Source organism: Lutra lutra, chromosome 4 (assembly GCF_902655055.1).
Source record: "Lutra lutra chromosome 4, mLutLut1.2, whole genome shotgun sequence".
Lineage (NCBI taxonomy): Eukaryota > Metazoa > Chordata > Mammalia > Carnivora > Mustelidae > Lutra > Lutra lutra.
In genome coordinates this window covers 19,653,002-19,669,622 of record NC_062281.1, presented here as the reverse complement: position 1 = coordinate 19,669,622, position 16,621 = coordinate 19,653,002, and the positions used below count along the sequence as shown (strand labels likewise).

The 16,621-nt window shown below is 43.2% G+C and overlaps 1 protein-coding gene across 1 annotated transcript in view; it reads right to left on the bottom strand.

The window, feature by feature from the left end:
- Positions 1-16,621, bottom strand: part of SNTB1 (syntrophin beta 1) — a 232,200-nt gene that overhangs the window by 86,837 nt on the left and 128,742 nt on the right. The window contains exon 3 of the mRNA XM_047725127.1: positions 2,048-2,255. Within this exon, the coding sequence (XP_047581083.1) occupies positions 2,048-2,255 (208 nt within the window). The remainder of the gene's footprint in view (positions 1-2,047; positions 2,256-16,621) is intronic.

Sequence of the window (16,621 nt, the reverse complement as noted above, 5' to 3'; positions counted from 1 at the left end):
GGTGGCTGTGGCCTCTTGCTGTTGTTAGCTCTGGAGTGCTTCTCCATCTCTTCTTGGTTTTCCTTACCTTGGCCACAACTTACAAATTATCCTTTCATTAAATCCATTCCAATCACTTTTGAGTTTGCCATCCACTTCCTGCCAGGACCCTGAGATCTCCAGAACATTTGCCCGTCTACTCAGGCTCCTAAACAGTCTAGGACATCTTTTCATCCAGTCCTCTTCTCCTCCTATAGCAGATAATGTCTGCTGCTTTGGTTTCTTCAGAATCCATACAGTCTTGTTCCTTGCACAGCAGCCAAACCTTCCATTAGAGCACCACCTCTCCTCATTTCTCAGGGCACAAGGTTTGGAGGAGACTGATCTCAGCACAACCCAGGGTGAACATCTGATCTAAGTCAGTTCCATTAGGCTTAATCTCAGGACTTCTATTGGAACCATGAGGGCAAAGAGGCTTTTATTCAGGTAGACAAGTAGCCGTAATGGAAAACATAAGCCTGGAACTGTCGGGCCAAGGATGAGGGCTTGACTACATGTACACCAATGAAGTGGGCAGGTGCGAAAAGATGGAGAAGCAGGCCTAAGAACATTATTTGGATCCCCCGGATCCCACCATGCCTGAAGCTGATCCTTGGGTACTGTTCTCTATGTGTTCTCAAAAGTGATACATCCCTTTTTTGCTCAAGCTGAGTTGAGCTTTCTGTCATTTTCAGTGGAAAGATCCCCCACACATTTGGAGGAAGTAAAAAGTAGAGAGTATTGGAGACTGTTGACTTACAAAATGATGCCATCCCCATCTGCTGTATTGTTTTCATTGAGAACCCCAGCACACGGGTCATGAGAGGCTACCTGGGTTCTTGTTTACTACACTTTCGGTGCTACCACCACCTGCATTGTTCCTTTCATCCTTTGAAATCTGTTTGAGATGGGACAACACCAAATCAAACAACCCACTCTGTGTTGAACTTTGTGGCTGAGACCCAGGCTTGAACTGGTACAAACAAAGAACAGTGGTGGAAAACAGCCTAATGTTGTGTTCGAGTATTATTTTCAAGTACTGTTTGACTGGGCCTTCTCAGATGACATGGTTCCCCGGCAGGAAAGCTGTTTATTGCGACAATCATCATTCCCATTTACTGCCTATTACAATGTGAGCCACTGGGAGGTCAGACTGGTCCAAAAGCCCAGTGTTCCTGAGCACTCCAGGTCAAATTCAAGGGACAGCAGTCAGGTATAGGGATAATGGCAAAGGCTGAATGCTTTTACATAAAGAGAAGGGTTAACTCCCAGCAGATGGCTGCAAAGTGAGTTTACTGTCTTTAAGGTATCATGTAGCTTGGGAAAAGAAATCAGAGGGACAGTGTTAACATGTCCCCAGGTCCTTTTCCACAGTAGCTGTCCTCTCTGAGAACAAAGATTAAATCTTCATTCATCCTTAAATACTTCACTCCTGCCTAGTACCCGGCCCTGCACAAAACAGGAGCTCACAAATGACGACCTTCGGGGCTTGCCGGCTTCAGAATACAGATAAAATATAAGATAACGTGTCAGAAGAGTCCACCCCTGGTAGTTGCTAAAGCTCTTTGCTATTATTGCTATTACTTGTAAATGAATGTATCTACGTTATTAATGAGCAGGTTCATGAAAACTCACAGAAACCCCCTTTTTAAGCAACCTTTTCCACTTCCTCACCTCACAAGGCAAAAGGCCCATTGTGCATTTGAGTTATTTTCCCTCACCTTCACATGTGTGACAGTCAAACAACGCATCTTCTCCTTCACTCATCCATTCACCAATCTGCCAAAACCTGCAATTTGCAATGTATTGGACTCTATGTGGGGGAATCAAAGCTGATTAGGACACAGTCCCCCCCACCCCCATGTATAATGCAGGTCTGCTGGAAATGGACAGGAAGTCCAAACAGCCCGCAAATGAGAGATCCAGCCTATGGAACGAAAAGCATGCTTGCCCCAAGTGCTGGGGGTACCCGAGGGTAGGGGCAGGGCGGGGCGAGGAATATCTACTCCCGAGGGAGCCTTTTCCGTACCTTATCTGCAAGCCAGCCAAGATGCCTGATCTCTCGGCTCCCAGCAATGCCCGTTTTCCCCAGCTGCTCTCTGACCTCCGCGATCACTTGGGTTAGCAGGTCACTAACATTGGAATGGATGGCACTGAACCAGGCCTGGGCAGTGGCTGAGTCCTTGCTCCTTAGGATCACCGTGTGCTTTGCATCTGGAGAGTGGATTTCAAGCTGCCTAGAGAAGCAGAGAGAGAAGGGTTAGAATGCTCCCTAGTAGGTCATGCTTTGTCAAGTCCTGGGACACAAAGATGAATTAAATTCTCTGCTCTCGCTTTCGGACTTTGCCAGCTTTACCTGGTTTATCTGAATGCTCCCCTCATTCATTCATTCATTCATTCACTTATTTGTTCATCCACAAACATCCACCGAGAGCTAAGGCATTGGTCTAGGTACCAGGGACACAGTTATTCAAGCCCCAGATCACCTGAATTAAGGATGTCTGGTTTTCCTGTTATTCAGCTGACTGGCTTATCCACAGTATCATTTCAAGACTTCCAAACTTTGAGCTGATACTAATTTGCTTTACCTCTCAATCCACAGAGGATTTTAAGAATGTACTCACATGCTTGCTGGAAATAGCTAGCTCATGCTTCATCCTACTGCTCAGAGGTAACTGTGAATATTTAAGAACCAAAGATGACCACACTTTGCATTCCTTCGGAATCCTGTCTGTGGCACATTTCCTATGATTTAATCCTTGGGCATGTGTAATGAAGAAATGAATTGGCCTAGGAAGGGGTAACTTTACAGTGGGGGAGAGAGGTGCACTAAGGGCACTCTTTAAGGCAGAATAAGAAAGGAAAGAAAGAGGGCGCCTGGGTGGCTCAGTGGGTTAAAGCCTCTGCCTTCGGCTCAGGTCATGATCTCAGGGTCCTGGGATCGAGTCCCACATCAGGTCCTCTGCTCAGCAGGGAGCCTGCTTCCTTCTCTCTCTGCCTGCCTCTCTGCCTACTTGTGATCTCTCTCTCTGTCAAATAAATAAAGAAAATCTTAAAAAAAAAAAAATAAAGGAAAGAAAGAAAAGAAGGCAAAAGTCAAACATCAAAGCTTACCCCGGAGGTGCTCAGGGACCACCCAAGATACAAGTGAGATTTGCATACTGTGATTGTGGTAAAAGAAGGACGTTCTAGATAGATTTTTTTTTAAGTACTCCTAGATTAACAAGCTGTTGCAAAAATAGTATATATGGACCGTATAATGGAACTCTCTGTCCATTGTAACCTTCTCCCAGTTTTTCCCTCAGGTTATGGAATACAATATGGAAACCGACATTGGTACGACGTAGGTGTGTGCTTCTTGTACGACTTTGTCTCCTGTGAATCACAACACTCGGAACACACGACTATTCCAACCGCACAAACCCTCCCTCCAACCACTCCTGATAGTTATGATGCTCCCCTCGCCACTGTCATCCCCAAATCCCCAGCAACCATTAGCCTGTCCTTCACGCCTATACTTTTTACACAGCTAATGTGTATTGCAGGGAGAGAGAAAACCCCACATTTATTCATTCATGTATATATCCAAGTAAATATTTTTACATTGACGTTTGCCTCAGAAAGAGAGGAATTGGGAAAATTCAAAACTGAAGAAAAATGATCCATTTGTTATTTCGTCCCTTAATTATTATGCTACCATGCGTTGTATGTTTACTATTTACATATGGATCTCCTAATTTCTCTAGGACTGATAATTATTAGTCCAATTTAATAGAAGGAAAAAAATTACAGTTTGGAGGGAGAGAGAAGTTACCCAAGGCCACACAGTGATATTAGGATTCAAATCTATGTTGGTTAGGCTCCAAATCCCAGGAATTTAGCTACTGTATTACAGTGTCTCTCCTTTATTTTTTATTTTTTTTTTAAAGATTTTATTTATTTATTTGACAGAGAGATCACAAGCAGGCAGAGAGGCAGGCAGAGAGAGAGGAGGAAGCAGGCTCCCTGCTGAGCAGAGAGCCCGATGCGGGGCTCGATCCCAGGACTCTGAGATCATGACCTGAGCCAAAGGCAGCGGCTTAACCCACTGAGCCACCCAGGCACCCCAGTGTCTCTCCTTTAAAAGGGACAACATCCCATAGGGGGGCACTCGTTTTCTTCCACAGCTGTCTGAAGTCTCATTCTCATGCTCAGTAGTGTCCTGAGTTTCAAAATAACAATTTGCAGATCCCCTGAAAATCAGAAGTCCCAACACAACCTGGCCTCGTTAACATTCGAAACCAAACTTTTAGAGCAAGTAAACCTTTTTACTCACAACTAAAATTGTAGAAAAGGAATGATTTCGAAAGTAGAATGTCTCTGGGGGAGTTTTAGCAAAAATTAGCTTTTTTTTTTTTTTTTGGTCAAAAATTTGCAAACACAAGGCTCTTCACAAAGACTCCAAAGGTTTTTGGCTTTTATGTGTGTGTGTGTGTGTGTGTGTGTGTGTGTGTGTGTGAGATAAAACAGGGAATTCTTCAGGTGACAACTGTCCTCAGAAGAAAAAAAATCTCATGCCTTTTGGGCACTTTTCAAAGAAACAGGAGGTAATTCTTGCTTGCAGTTCTCACTCTTCAATAAAGTTACATAGTCAAATACCAACCAGGGTTCTCAAAAAGCATTCATGTGCTTTTCTTTTTCTCTTTTTTCCTTATTTTAAAGATTTTTGCTATTTTTTTTTTCCCAAGTAGGCTCCCTGGCCAGCATAGAGCCCATGGCAGGGCTCGAACTCACGATACTGAAATTAAGACTTGAGGTGAGGGTGCCTGGGTGGCTCAGTGGGTTAAGCCGCTGCCTTCGGCTCAGGTCATGATCTCGGGGTCCTCGGATCGAGTCCGCATCGGGCTCTCTGCTCAGCGGGGAGCCTGCTTCCCTTCCTCTCTCTCTGCCTGCCTCTCTGCCTACTTGGGATCCTCTCCGTCAAATAAATAAATAAAATCTTAAAAAAAAAAAAAAGACTTGAGCTGAGATCAAGAGTTGGACACCTCACTGACTGAGCTACCCAGGCACCCCAATATTTTATTTGTAAGTCATCCCTACCCCCACATGGGGCTCAGACCCACAACCCCCAAGATTTGAGAGTTGCCTGCTCCACTGACTGAAGCAGCCAGGTGCCCCTCAGTGCGCTTTTCAACTTATTCTAACATGATCTGTTATTCTAGAAATTTTAAACCTGCAAACTATTTCATTTACGATATTTTCTTTTGAAGATCCGGATTTGTTTTTAAAACAAATGATGGTTTGGGAAGCCCGCCACTCCCCAGATATCACACACACATACACAAATGATATTCCAGCAAGGAAAAAAAGGAAACAAAGAACATCTTTGTTGGATTGCCAGCCTGCCCCCAGAGGAAAGCTGACTTGTAAACAAAGGTACAGGTTAATGATACAGAGACCGTTTCTCCCAGGCCCTAACAGCATTTAATCATCACTAATTTTTAAGTAAACTTTTGAAGTATAACCTGCAGACAGAAAAGTGTACAAATCGCAGTACTCAAATGTACTTCTGCAAAGGGAATCCATTTGTGGAACCGCCACTCAGATCAAGGAATGGGACATGACACGCGGGGTCCCAGAAGTCCCCTTCGCGCCCCCTTTCCAGTTATTACCTCCCCGCCCCAACCAAATCGCCCCTATTCGGATATTCTATTACCAGAGATTACTTTTATCTCAGCCAAAATGTGTTGTTTTTGTCTTCACTGGCTGCTGTTGCCTGAAATCCAGGGAGGATCTTGACCATTTCTGGGGCAAAACAGGTCCTGTGCTTTAGTGGTGGTTCTCAAAGTGATGCCCACTGGCAGCAGCACCACCCAGGGAACTTAACTAGAAAAGCAAATCCTCGTATCTAACTCTAAAGCCACAGAATTAGGAATTCTGGAGTGGGGACCCAGGAATCACCCTCCAGGTAAGTTGGATGCAACTCAAGTTTGAGGGAGGTTGCTCTGGGAGTTCATAAGAAGCCCTGAGCTTGGTTGGTTGCCAGGGTTCCCAGTGGCCGAAAGGTGCACTGAGCTCCTCCAATCAGTCTTACAACCCCAAAGAAAGAAACTCAGAGGACACAACAGAGCGGCCTGTGGCTTTTATAGTTAAAAAAAGGAAAACGAAAAAAGATGACAGAAGTTCTCAATCAAAGTGTTCTTCAGAAACCCCTGAATAGGTTTTTGCTTTTGTTTTGAATCATTGACTAAATACAGATGCTTGGACCCCATTCCAGACCTACTGAGTAGGAATTTCCAGAGGCTGAGGCCTGCGATTCACTTTAAGTGTTCCATAAATTAGGGGCGCCTGGGTGGCTCAAGTCGGTTAAGCGTCTGTTTTCGGTTCAGGTCATGATCTCAGGCCCCCTTGATAGAGCCCCCGCATCGGGCTCCCTGCTCAGCAGGAGTCTGCTTCTCTCCCTCTCCCTCTGCCCCTAACCCCTGCTTGTTTCTCTCTCTCTCTCTCTCCTCAAATAAATAAATAAAACTTTAAATAAATAAATAAATGTTCCATAAATTCTATCAATTAAGGACCATGGCAGGCCTCTCTGAGCCCAAGTTCAAGTCCCCTGTAAAGCTGTGCCTATAGCTGACTGTTACCAGAAGGCTTCTGGGCAGGCAGTGTATCAGTTATCCATTGCTGAGTAACAGCCTCCCCCTGAATTTAGTGCCGATAGCTGCAAAACATTTATTATTCACAGTTTCTGCGGCACATGAATTGGAGAGTGGCTCAGTTGGGTGGTTCTGGTTCAAGGACTCTTGTGAGTGTTGGGGCAGTGTCAGCCGCAGCTTCAGGCATCTGAAGCCTTGCCTGGGACTCTACTTCTTAGATGGTGCACTCATTTGGCTGTTGGGAGGAGGCCTCAGTTCCCTGCAATGTGGGCTCTTCCAGAGGTCACTGATTTCTTCATGACATAGTAGCTGGTTTCCCCAGAGAGCAAGAAGGAGTTGCTCTTCTTTTTTTTTTTTAAGATTAAATTCTTTTTTTTTTTTTTAAGATTTTATTTATTTATTTGAGAGAGACAGTGAGAGAGAGCATGAGCGAGGAGAAGGTCACAGAGAGAAGCAGACTCCCTGTGGAGCCGGGAGCCCGATGTGGGACTCGATCCCAGGACTCCAGGATCATGACCTGAGCCGAAGGCAGTCGTCCAACCAACTGAGCCACTCAGGCGTCCCTGCTCTTCTTTTTTGACCTGGTCTCAAATACACACACTTTGGGCCTAATTTGTCACTGAAGCTCCCTTTACCAAAATGTGATCCCGTGCAGTGCACGTTTTAGAGCATGAAGAGCTAGAGAAAGAAAGTCCGTAATTCCATTCCCGGGCAGGCAGTGTCATCCTTCCTTCTTCGCCAGCCTACTTTCTCACCAATTTAAGGCGCACGTGCCAGATGGAAGCTGTGAAGCACGTGGGGTTTGGGGTCAGGCTGGCTCTAAAATTTGTTGGCTTGTGAGGCATCACGCGAGTCACTTAACCTCCCTAAACCTCAATTTCCTTATCTGTAAAATGGCTCAATAAGCTTGCCTCTTAAGATTTTTGGAGAGACCAAATGAGACGACACGTACAGGAGCTGTCACAGTGCCAAGCTGGTCTTGATTGGGTCTGGTTTGCAATGGATAGTCTTCCCAAATGTGTGCAACGCAATGAGAGGGGCCCTGCATGGCACGGAGAGTCCTCCAGGGTGGGCTTTGGTTCAACTCTTTCCCCAAGTCCAGTGTGGACTTGAAGGAAAATCCAGATGCAGGAAAAACAAAAAAGTAAAACAAGGACTATTTCTAACATCCTGGAATGGAAAAGGAAGGGTAACTTTGGGGAGAGGCATGAGTGTCTTCTGCAAGATCTTGGATGATTTGGGGTAAGCTTAAGAATCCGTCCCCTGTTATCCCCTTTACCTCTGTTCTACCTAAAAGAGCCCCATGAGATCCACGTTCAGGACGTTGATAGGAATTAGGGCCAGCACTGGAGCTCCAAGAATCTGCTAAGGCTCCTTTGTTTTCTCAATGGCTGAACTAACCATCAACCATGAGGGTGAAAGGAGATGGGGAATTGTTTTACCTTCCTGAAATTATTTTGCTGATAACATATATAAAAGAACCATTTTCATATATTTCACGTAACCCATTTTTTAAAAGCAATTTCAACTCCAGTAAATACTTCGTCCATCTGTAAATGTACGGAAGGAGATAAAGATGAAGAAATGAAGTAGAAATCGAGGAGGTGAGGCGCGCGGAGAGGAAACAAAGGGAAATAAGAAAAGCCCTAGGGTGGAAATGCTACTGTGGCTGGGTAGCTGATGTCATTAAAGTCAGGGGACTCCAAATGCATGAGACAATGGAAGCAAAGAAAGCACAGGGCAGAGGTGCTCAGTGAGACAGGCAGACCAACTCTTGATTTTAGCTCAAGCCATGATCTCTGAATTGTGAGTTCAAGAGCTCCACACGGGGCTGTGTGTTGAGCGCGGAATTTGCTTAAGATGTTCTCTACCCCCTTCCCTCCGCCCCACCTCTCTTAAAAAAATAATAATAATAAATAAAATAAAATCTTTAAAAAAAAAAGCACAGGGCAGAACAATGAGAGTAGTGTCTTATCACTGAGGTCAAACTGATCTTTATAAATATTTGTAAATGTGGACACTATGCTGGGAAATGTATCCAGGAGGGTTCAATGAGGAGGGAAATTGGGTGAAAAGAAGACAAGATTAGAAAGGAGACTTTGCTGTCTCATATTCTGGCTTCTGAATTTTGTCCCACGTATCCATTGTGTATTCACTGTATTGGGATGGCAGAGGAGGAGGAGGAGGAGGAGGAAGAGCAGGAGGACCGGGCTGTAGGTTACAACAACCTTGTCTCAAATCCAAGCTCTGTCACTTCTGAGTGACACAATCACATCTCTGATTCTGTCTACCCAGTTTCCATTCCCCTTTCTGGCAAAAGGCTTTACCCCCGTTCTTAGCCTCAGTGGTTTGGGGGCTCAATGGTTTGAGTGTTGTAGGTGTGATCTAATTTGCCTCATGGAGATCTGGCCCAGGATTTTTGTAGGAGTAACTGCCAAGGAGGTGTTTTTTCCTTATCACACTACTGTGGGGTCAGAGAAAATCATGGATCTACTGAAGACCATCTTGCCATCAAGAGGGGAGGGTCCGCCTGCAAACGAAGCCAACACTGAGGAAAACAAAGCTGAGAGGCCTGGATCCAGCCATACCTGACACACAATATATCCTTGTACTTTTCTCTTATGTTCCCCTTTTTGCATAAACCTATTTGAATTGGGTTGTCAAATACAACTACGAGTCCTGACTCATTGACCACAAATAGGTCACATAATTTCTATGAGGCTCGAGTTTCTTTATCCCCTGTACAACGGGGGTGGGATGGTGATGATGATAATGATGATGAAGTGACAATGACGATAATAACAGAAGTGATAAAAATAAAACCTTCACGGGGTTACTAGCGCATCAAATGAGATAATAATTGTGAAAGTGCTTTGCGACTTGTAAATCCTGACATTAGCAGGTGCCATGTAAGCTTTCGGCATTTTAAGACTCTTCTGTTGGCTCCGTAGCTGGGAAAAGGCACTATATTAGTGAAGACAATGCTTTTGAACTGTTGGCCCATATGAGCAAGTTAGTCCTTTCCTAGCTACACCATTAACAAAGAGACAAGGCATGCATATTGAAACGAAATCCAAGTAAATCTCTTGAGTTACAAAATGGAGCTGGAAACATGCGGTGATTTCTTAATACATGTACACAAAGATATGCTGTGTCTATACATGAGTTTTCAAGAGAACTCGCGGTGTTTATATCATGTGTTGGGTGTCCCTATCCCCAAGAATCTCACCATGTATGTAGCAGGGTGAATAGCATCATTCCAAATTCATGACTGCCCAGAACCTCAGAATGTGACTGGTTTGGAAACAGAATCTTGGCGAAGTAATTAAAGCAAGGATGGTGATGAGATTCTTATCTCACTCATCTACCTACTGAATTAGAGTGGGTCCTAAATCCAAGGACGTGTCATTGTAAGAGACAGAAAAGACATGGAGACACAGAGAAGAAGGCGATGTGAAGATGGCCATGGAGCCTGGAGTGATGTGTCCACAGTCAACAACTGCCAAAGACCGGCAAGTACCGGAAGCTAGGACAGAGGCATGGAATGGTTTCTCCCTCAAAGCTTCTGGAGGGAACAGCCCCGCCAACTCCTTGATTTCACACGTCCGGCCTCCAAAATGGAGAGAGAGTACATTTCTGTTGTTTTAAGCTTCCCAGTTAGTGCCCACTTTGTCACGGTGGTCTTAGAAAACTCATACGCGGTGTAACCATCTTTTTGCGCATAGTTGAATGGGAACTGCGTTAATGTGTGAAATATGGAGGTGTTGAAAGTAACTCCTTACTTACTTTCTCCTTGGCAAAAACAAAAACAAACAAACAAACAAAAAACACCAAAAAAATACCCTTACCCCCACCAACATTCAATTCTACAACCAGAAAGAAAAAGGAAACCCTCCTGAAATGAGGGACATAGTAACCCCTGCTCAGTAAATCAGAGTGCCTTCTACTTCCCTCGTGGCATTAGAAAAATTAAAAAAAAAAAATCTAGACAACCTCCTTGCGAGCTGATGAGTCCTACATTTCTGGAGCCGGGAAAGAGGAGGGAGGGAGCACCTCAAGGAGCAATAAAGTTAGGACAGTTGATTGGAGCTATTTTCAGCAGGACAGTCTTTTATGACTCCTGTTTTGTTCCCCAGTTGAACTGACCACTGCTTGATGAATTGTATTTATCTGTAGTTCAGCGATAAAGTTCTTTTAATTCCCCGCTGAATAGAAATATTTAGGGCAATGCCACAGCTGTGTTTATTCTCACACTCCACCACAGTTATGTAAATACTGCCTATGGAACTATTTTCTGATAAAGGCCCATACCAACCCCGAGGAATTACACGCTCACGTCGAGATGTCTGCCAAGATGAGCAGTTTCGATCCAGCTTGGCACAGCCTGTGAATGATATCACAGCTTCTCAGAGATCATTTGGCAAACCTCGCAATAAAAGAGTAATTTCTTACCCTCTTACTCTTTTAAAGGCTCCCGCTGAGACAAATAACATTTCCCAGAATTCTCTGCTCCCCTGTTCAGAAACATGAGGCTGCCACATAAAACTTGAAGCCTCCCAACACAAAATTGATGAGTAAAACCTGCAGCCTGGCAACAAAGGCTTCACGTGACCTTTCCCCTCCAATGGGAGGCCGGAGAAAACACAGATGAAGGTAGTTCTGAAGAGAAGGCCTGTGGGCTTGCTGCCACCATTGGGAATGGAGGGGAATTCAAACCACGTGGTTCCTGGTCATTATGGTTGCTCCCAGCTCCATGAATCTGTGATTACCAAGGCTGATACAAAAGATTTCCTCACAGACAAATATATGGCACGCCATGAATACTGGCTATCTCTAGATAGTTGAATTTCGAGGTATTTTTATTTCCATCTTTCTGATTTTCTGGCATTTCTAAATTTTTTGCAATATAATCAGACAGATAAGAGGAAAAAAGTTTAAGAAAAGGAATGTTGGCATACCTTTTTCACTAGGAAGAATATCTTTAGATGAACAAGAAAACACTACAGAAAAAGTTAGAAAAAATTTAGAATCTTTTCTTAAATCCTCAAATTGGTTGTTAACTAAAAAGACTTCAAAAGAAAGAGATGAGAGATCTATATTTACAATATTCATAATGAGGAGGAGAACCTGTCCTGTGGGGATGAAAACTCCATCACCACCAAGTGAAAGGATGTTCACTTTCTTCATTTTGTCCCTTCCACCAGCCTGTGAGATGAATGGTATTAGTGTGTCAACTTTACAGATGAGAAGATGGCCCCACAGGGGGGCTAACTTTTTCAGTCTTCCTGTAAGTAAGAGGAAAAGCTGGAACTGAATCCCTAGCACGTGACTACACAGCCTGTGTCTTAATCAGCAGCTCCATTGAGCAGGATGTTTGCAAAATGTGGTTTGTTGCTTACGAGAGTAGAGAACATTTCTTCTCCTCTTGGTTGCAGCTCAGTATCTTTCAGATACCCTTCCTGTGTATTTGGAAAGTTTTCAGAATTATGAGTTGTGCTTCCCCATGCTAGAAGCCAGAATTCGAGTTCCCCATCTTTCCTGCTGGTTGGGCTCAGAGCCCCTCACCCAAAATGGCAAGGAGGCACCATGAGAAAGTGGTTGTGTGTGGAAGACATCTTTGGCAAGTATGGCGGCGGCAGCAGCATCCAGCTCTAACTGGCAGCAGCGGCAGATCTTGGCCAGTCCCGAGCTGTTACTGGTGCAAGCTGAGGCAGTTGCCTAACTGTGGCATGGTTGTTAGATGGCAGCAGCAGTGGGATTTTTTCTAGAACGGCATTCACAATGCAAATGGGCATTGAGCTTAGCCTGCCTCTCTGAACTCTTTGGGAAATAGGTGATCACTCTCATATCCTCAGCCAGAGTTGATTCTATTGCCTGACACTACTATCTCCTGCTAAGAATGCAGATTTCAGAATCTCGTTGCCATGATGGGGGCTACTGCGATCACCTAAGGAATATGTCAAGTGTGAGCAGTGAATAGAAAAGGAGCCAGAAAAGGTGTTTTGCTATTTTTCACAAAATCCCATTTCAAAATCAGGTCATGCATGATATAGTATTCTGCTAGGCTCAGAGGGAACCTGATGGTATCTCTCATGTTGGGTAGTTTTCAGTTTTTTGGTAACACATAAATTTACAAAATATGTGAAGAATTTCAGCACTTCGACTTTCCTAGGGGAATGATATCATTATCAAAGTTTTAGGAGACGAGTCAGCTAATGTCAAACTACAGAAACATTTTGTTTTTCCACTACTGACTTCATCTGTACCTCACAGAATATTCTGTGATTTGACCTTGCTCAACTGATTTTTTTAAAGCCATTTAAATATACAATGTGCTATGCGGGTCAAAAAAATTTATATTTGTCTCTAGATTCTTAATATCCTACACTGACAGCATAAATAGTCCATCCCAGAGTCCAGTCCAGAGCAAAGCATTTGCAGTCTGAACATCTATTTTTGCTTCTTTCGAATTAGATTATTTGGGGCTGGAGTTAGCAAATAAAAATATAGGATGCCCAGTTAAATTTGAATTGCAAGTAAATAACGAACAGTTTTTAGTGTTAAGTATGTCTTATGCCATATGTAGTGGTAGAAGCGGTATAAAGCACAGGGATTAGAAAGTGCATAGAAAATAAAACTGATAATCTTCATGATGGATTAGCTCTGAGGGATGGGGAAGAGGGAAGTGTCAAGGAGTTTCCAGCTTAGCTGAATGAAGGACAGTGTCTGTCTGTTACTAAGATTAAAAATTGAAATGGTTCAGATTGGGCAAAAAACACGAGTTTGGGTAAATTTCTCCATCTTCACTTAGGTATCTTGTAATAACCTCAAAATTGTAATGTAAACATAGACCAGCTATGCCCCAAGGGTCTGTCTCTTTTCTGTTTATTTTATTTCATGGAATCAACATCTTCCCAATAATCCAGGTTGGATGACCCAATCATTCTTGATGTCTCCTGTCCTCTTCTCCCAGGATCCATTCAGTCTCCAAGTTTTATCAATATTGTACTGGTGGTATCTCCCTTTCAAAAGAGATGGCTACACTGTAAATTAGCAAGTTTTCGCAGCAGATCTAGGGTAAGCGCTTATCTAGGATGGGATGTAAGGTTTACTTTGTAGGCCAGCTTTCATCAAACGGTAACAGTTGCCTGAAATGATATTAGAGAGCCTGAGGTCTCATTCTTGACTCAACAAGAAAAAGGAGCATCATCATATACTGACATGTGCCATGGACATGGGAGTGGGGACTGGCAGCACTCATGTTGTCTACTTGATATTTCCAGAAAGTGTTTTGAACTGTAGCTTTCACATGTAGTTCCCCACTACCCCAAGCTTGGAGAGAGTCGTGGCTTGCCATCATCCAACAAGTTTCTCTTTCAAGGCTTATCCCTTTAGAGTTTATCTCTCCCTCCAAACCATAAATTCTCTGAAGGTATGATATGATTTATGTTAATATCCTCCTGTTGCCTGACACACAGAGGGGCATAACCCATAAGTTTCTTTCTTTCTTTCTCTTCCTTTCTCTCTTTATTTTTATTTATTTATTTTTTAATCCATAAGTTTCTCCTGGGCTAAGTGAACGGATGGCTCTATTACTAAAAGTTTGTCCAGACTTGATGGTGGCTCCCTTTCGAACTTTTTTTTTTTTTAAGATTGATTGATTGATTGATTGATTTGACAGACAGAGATCACAAGTAGGCAGAGCAGCAGGCAGAGAGAGAGGGAAGCAGGCTCCCCACTGAGCAGAGAGCCCAATGCGGGGCTTGATCCCAGCACTCTGAGATCATGACCTCAGCTGAAGGCAGAGGCTTTAACCCACTAAGCCACCCAGGCATCCCCCCCGACCAACTTCTTGTTAAGGTTCTACAACCACCTCCCTTTACATTGTGTTTTTGCCTTACTACATGTGAACTCTTTCAGTCTTGAATAATGAAATTTAATTCTATGGTACAAAGTGCTTCAGTTTTAAATCACAAGATTTATTTACTAGAGTTAAGTAAGTAAAGTCAAACATGTTTTAATGTCCCAGAAGGATAGTTTCCACAGATGATGTGCAACAGTGAATTCTGAAGCATTTGGTTAATTTCCCGTTACCTTGTTTATCAGACAATTTGTCATACATAATTTTCTTGGGCTAAAGTAATCGATTTGTGATCTTGCCAGCCTTACCAGGTTGGACGTAAAAGCAGACAGGCTTGCAACTGTGTAAATCAGGGTCAAAAGATGACACAAAATTAACGCAACAAGGAATACTTCTATCTGAGAGGTAAGAACAGGAGTGGATGCCCTTTAAGTCATTTCTGTGGGATGCATGGACAAAATTACAAGACGGCTTATCATTCGTTAATCAATTATTTTGAGTGCCTGGCACCTAGCTGTGGAACGAGGCACACGAGGGGAAGGGAAGTGAACACAGATATGGTTTCTGTGGTTCCTGAGATTCTAGTCTAGCAATCTTGGACAAGCACACACTTTAAGTTTTCAAATAACATGAAAAATTCCTACCATGAGAGAATAATTTGTATCTGTTTTAGGAACAATCTTTCATTCAGTTCTCAATAAACTAAGCAGTAATTCACCACCGTGATGTCCACAGCTGCTTATACATAGTAATAGTACTTCACCAAAGCCAAAATATCACTCATCCGTTCTGTTTTAATTTCTACTAAGTCTTTCTATTTAAGGGGGGAGGAGAAGAGAAGAGGAGAAGGACAAAAGCACTGTATCTCCAGTGCCCCTATACAGAGAAAGATGTCACTGGTGGAAGGCCATGAAGCTGTTACTATCTTTCTACAAGGATTCTTAGCAGCCACCACTCAGCAGAGAAGAGGGCCCCAGGAGAAGGGAAAAGATGAGGAAAAGTTGGATGAGATGAGAAGCATCTGAAAAGGATCTACACCACCCAAAGGGACTAGAATAGCCACGGAATTGGGGTTTGGAAAAGTAGAAAAGACCATGGGCAATTTTAGTTAGCAAGGGAGCACTAGAGGGAGAGGAGAAGCAGAAACCAAAACGAGCCAGTTAAATGGATGAACGAACGAATGATCAAAGACCGAATTAGTAATCCAGAAAGAATTCAAAGGTCATTTAACCCAACCACTAATTTCAAAGGTGAAAAATCTCCAGGAGGAGAAGTAATTTATTTATCTGTGGTTACACCTGCAGGTAGTAGAATTACTGAACCTGGAATCCAGAATTCCTAACAACGATGTTTATTCAAGATCAGAGGATGGGCACAGAGAGCTGACATGCTGGAGACCACCTTACCTTTCTTTACAGTCTTCCAGAGGGCTGGTCCTGAATTTGGGGCCAATACCTCTTTCTGCATTTGAAACAGTCACTGTAATACTTTGTAGATATTCCACTGTCAAAGTATTTATAGAAATGACAGCTTTATAATTATTTTCTCTGTGAAGTCTTTGCTCAAAGACATGTTCACCTCTTCTGTAGATAGCAATAATCATTTCATTACTTGAAGGATTTAAACAAGCACAAACAAATCAGCTACCCACAAAATTGCTATGTTAAAAAAAAATCTGTATCTGAACTATCTAGACAAGTTTTAAATTGTCATGCAATTCTGTACTGGTTGCAAGAGAGTGTGAAAATCAGAATATTGCTAATGATCATCCCAAGTTTCAAAAGGTCACGCTACATGAAATTCAATCTTCTTCATTCTTACAGTAAATGCCATGGTGCCAAAGAAGTTGGGAAGAAAGTCAATCTCTCTGTGAAGGAGCAAAGCTGTGGGTTTGGTTTGTTTAATTTTGTTTTGACTTCATTAGTTTTTTTTTTCCCCTTAAAGAAAATATGTGTTAAGACAGTAGAACAGAAAAGTTGTTACCCATGAAGGAAATTTACTTAAAGCTTCTACTTCTTGACATGGAGGTACATGGGGAGGAAGAAAGGGGGGGGGCACGCCATGGAGGGGAGAGGAGAGTGCCCTGATTCTGTGGTTGCTACCTGGAACA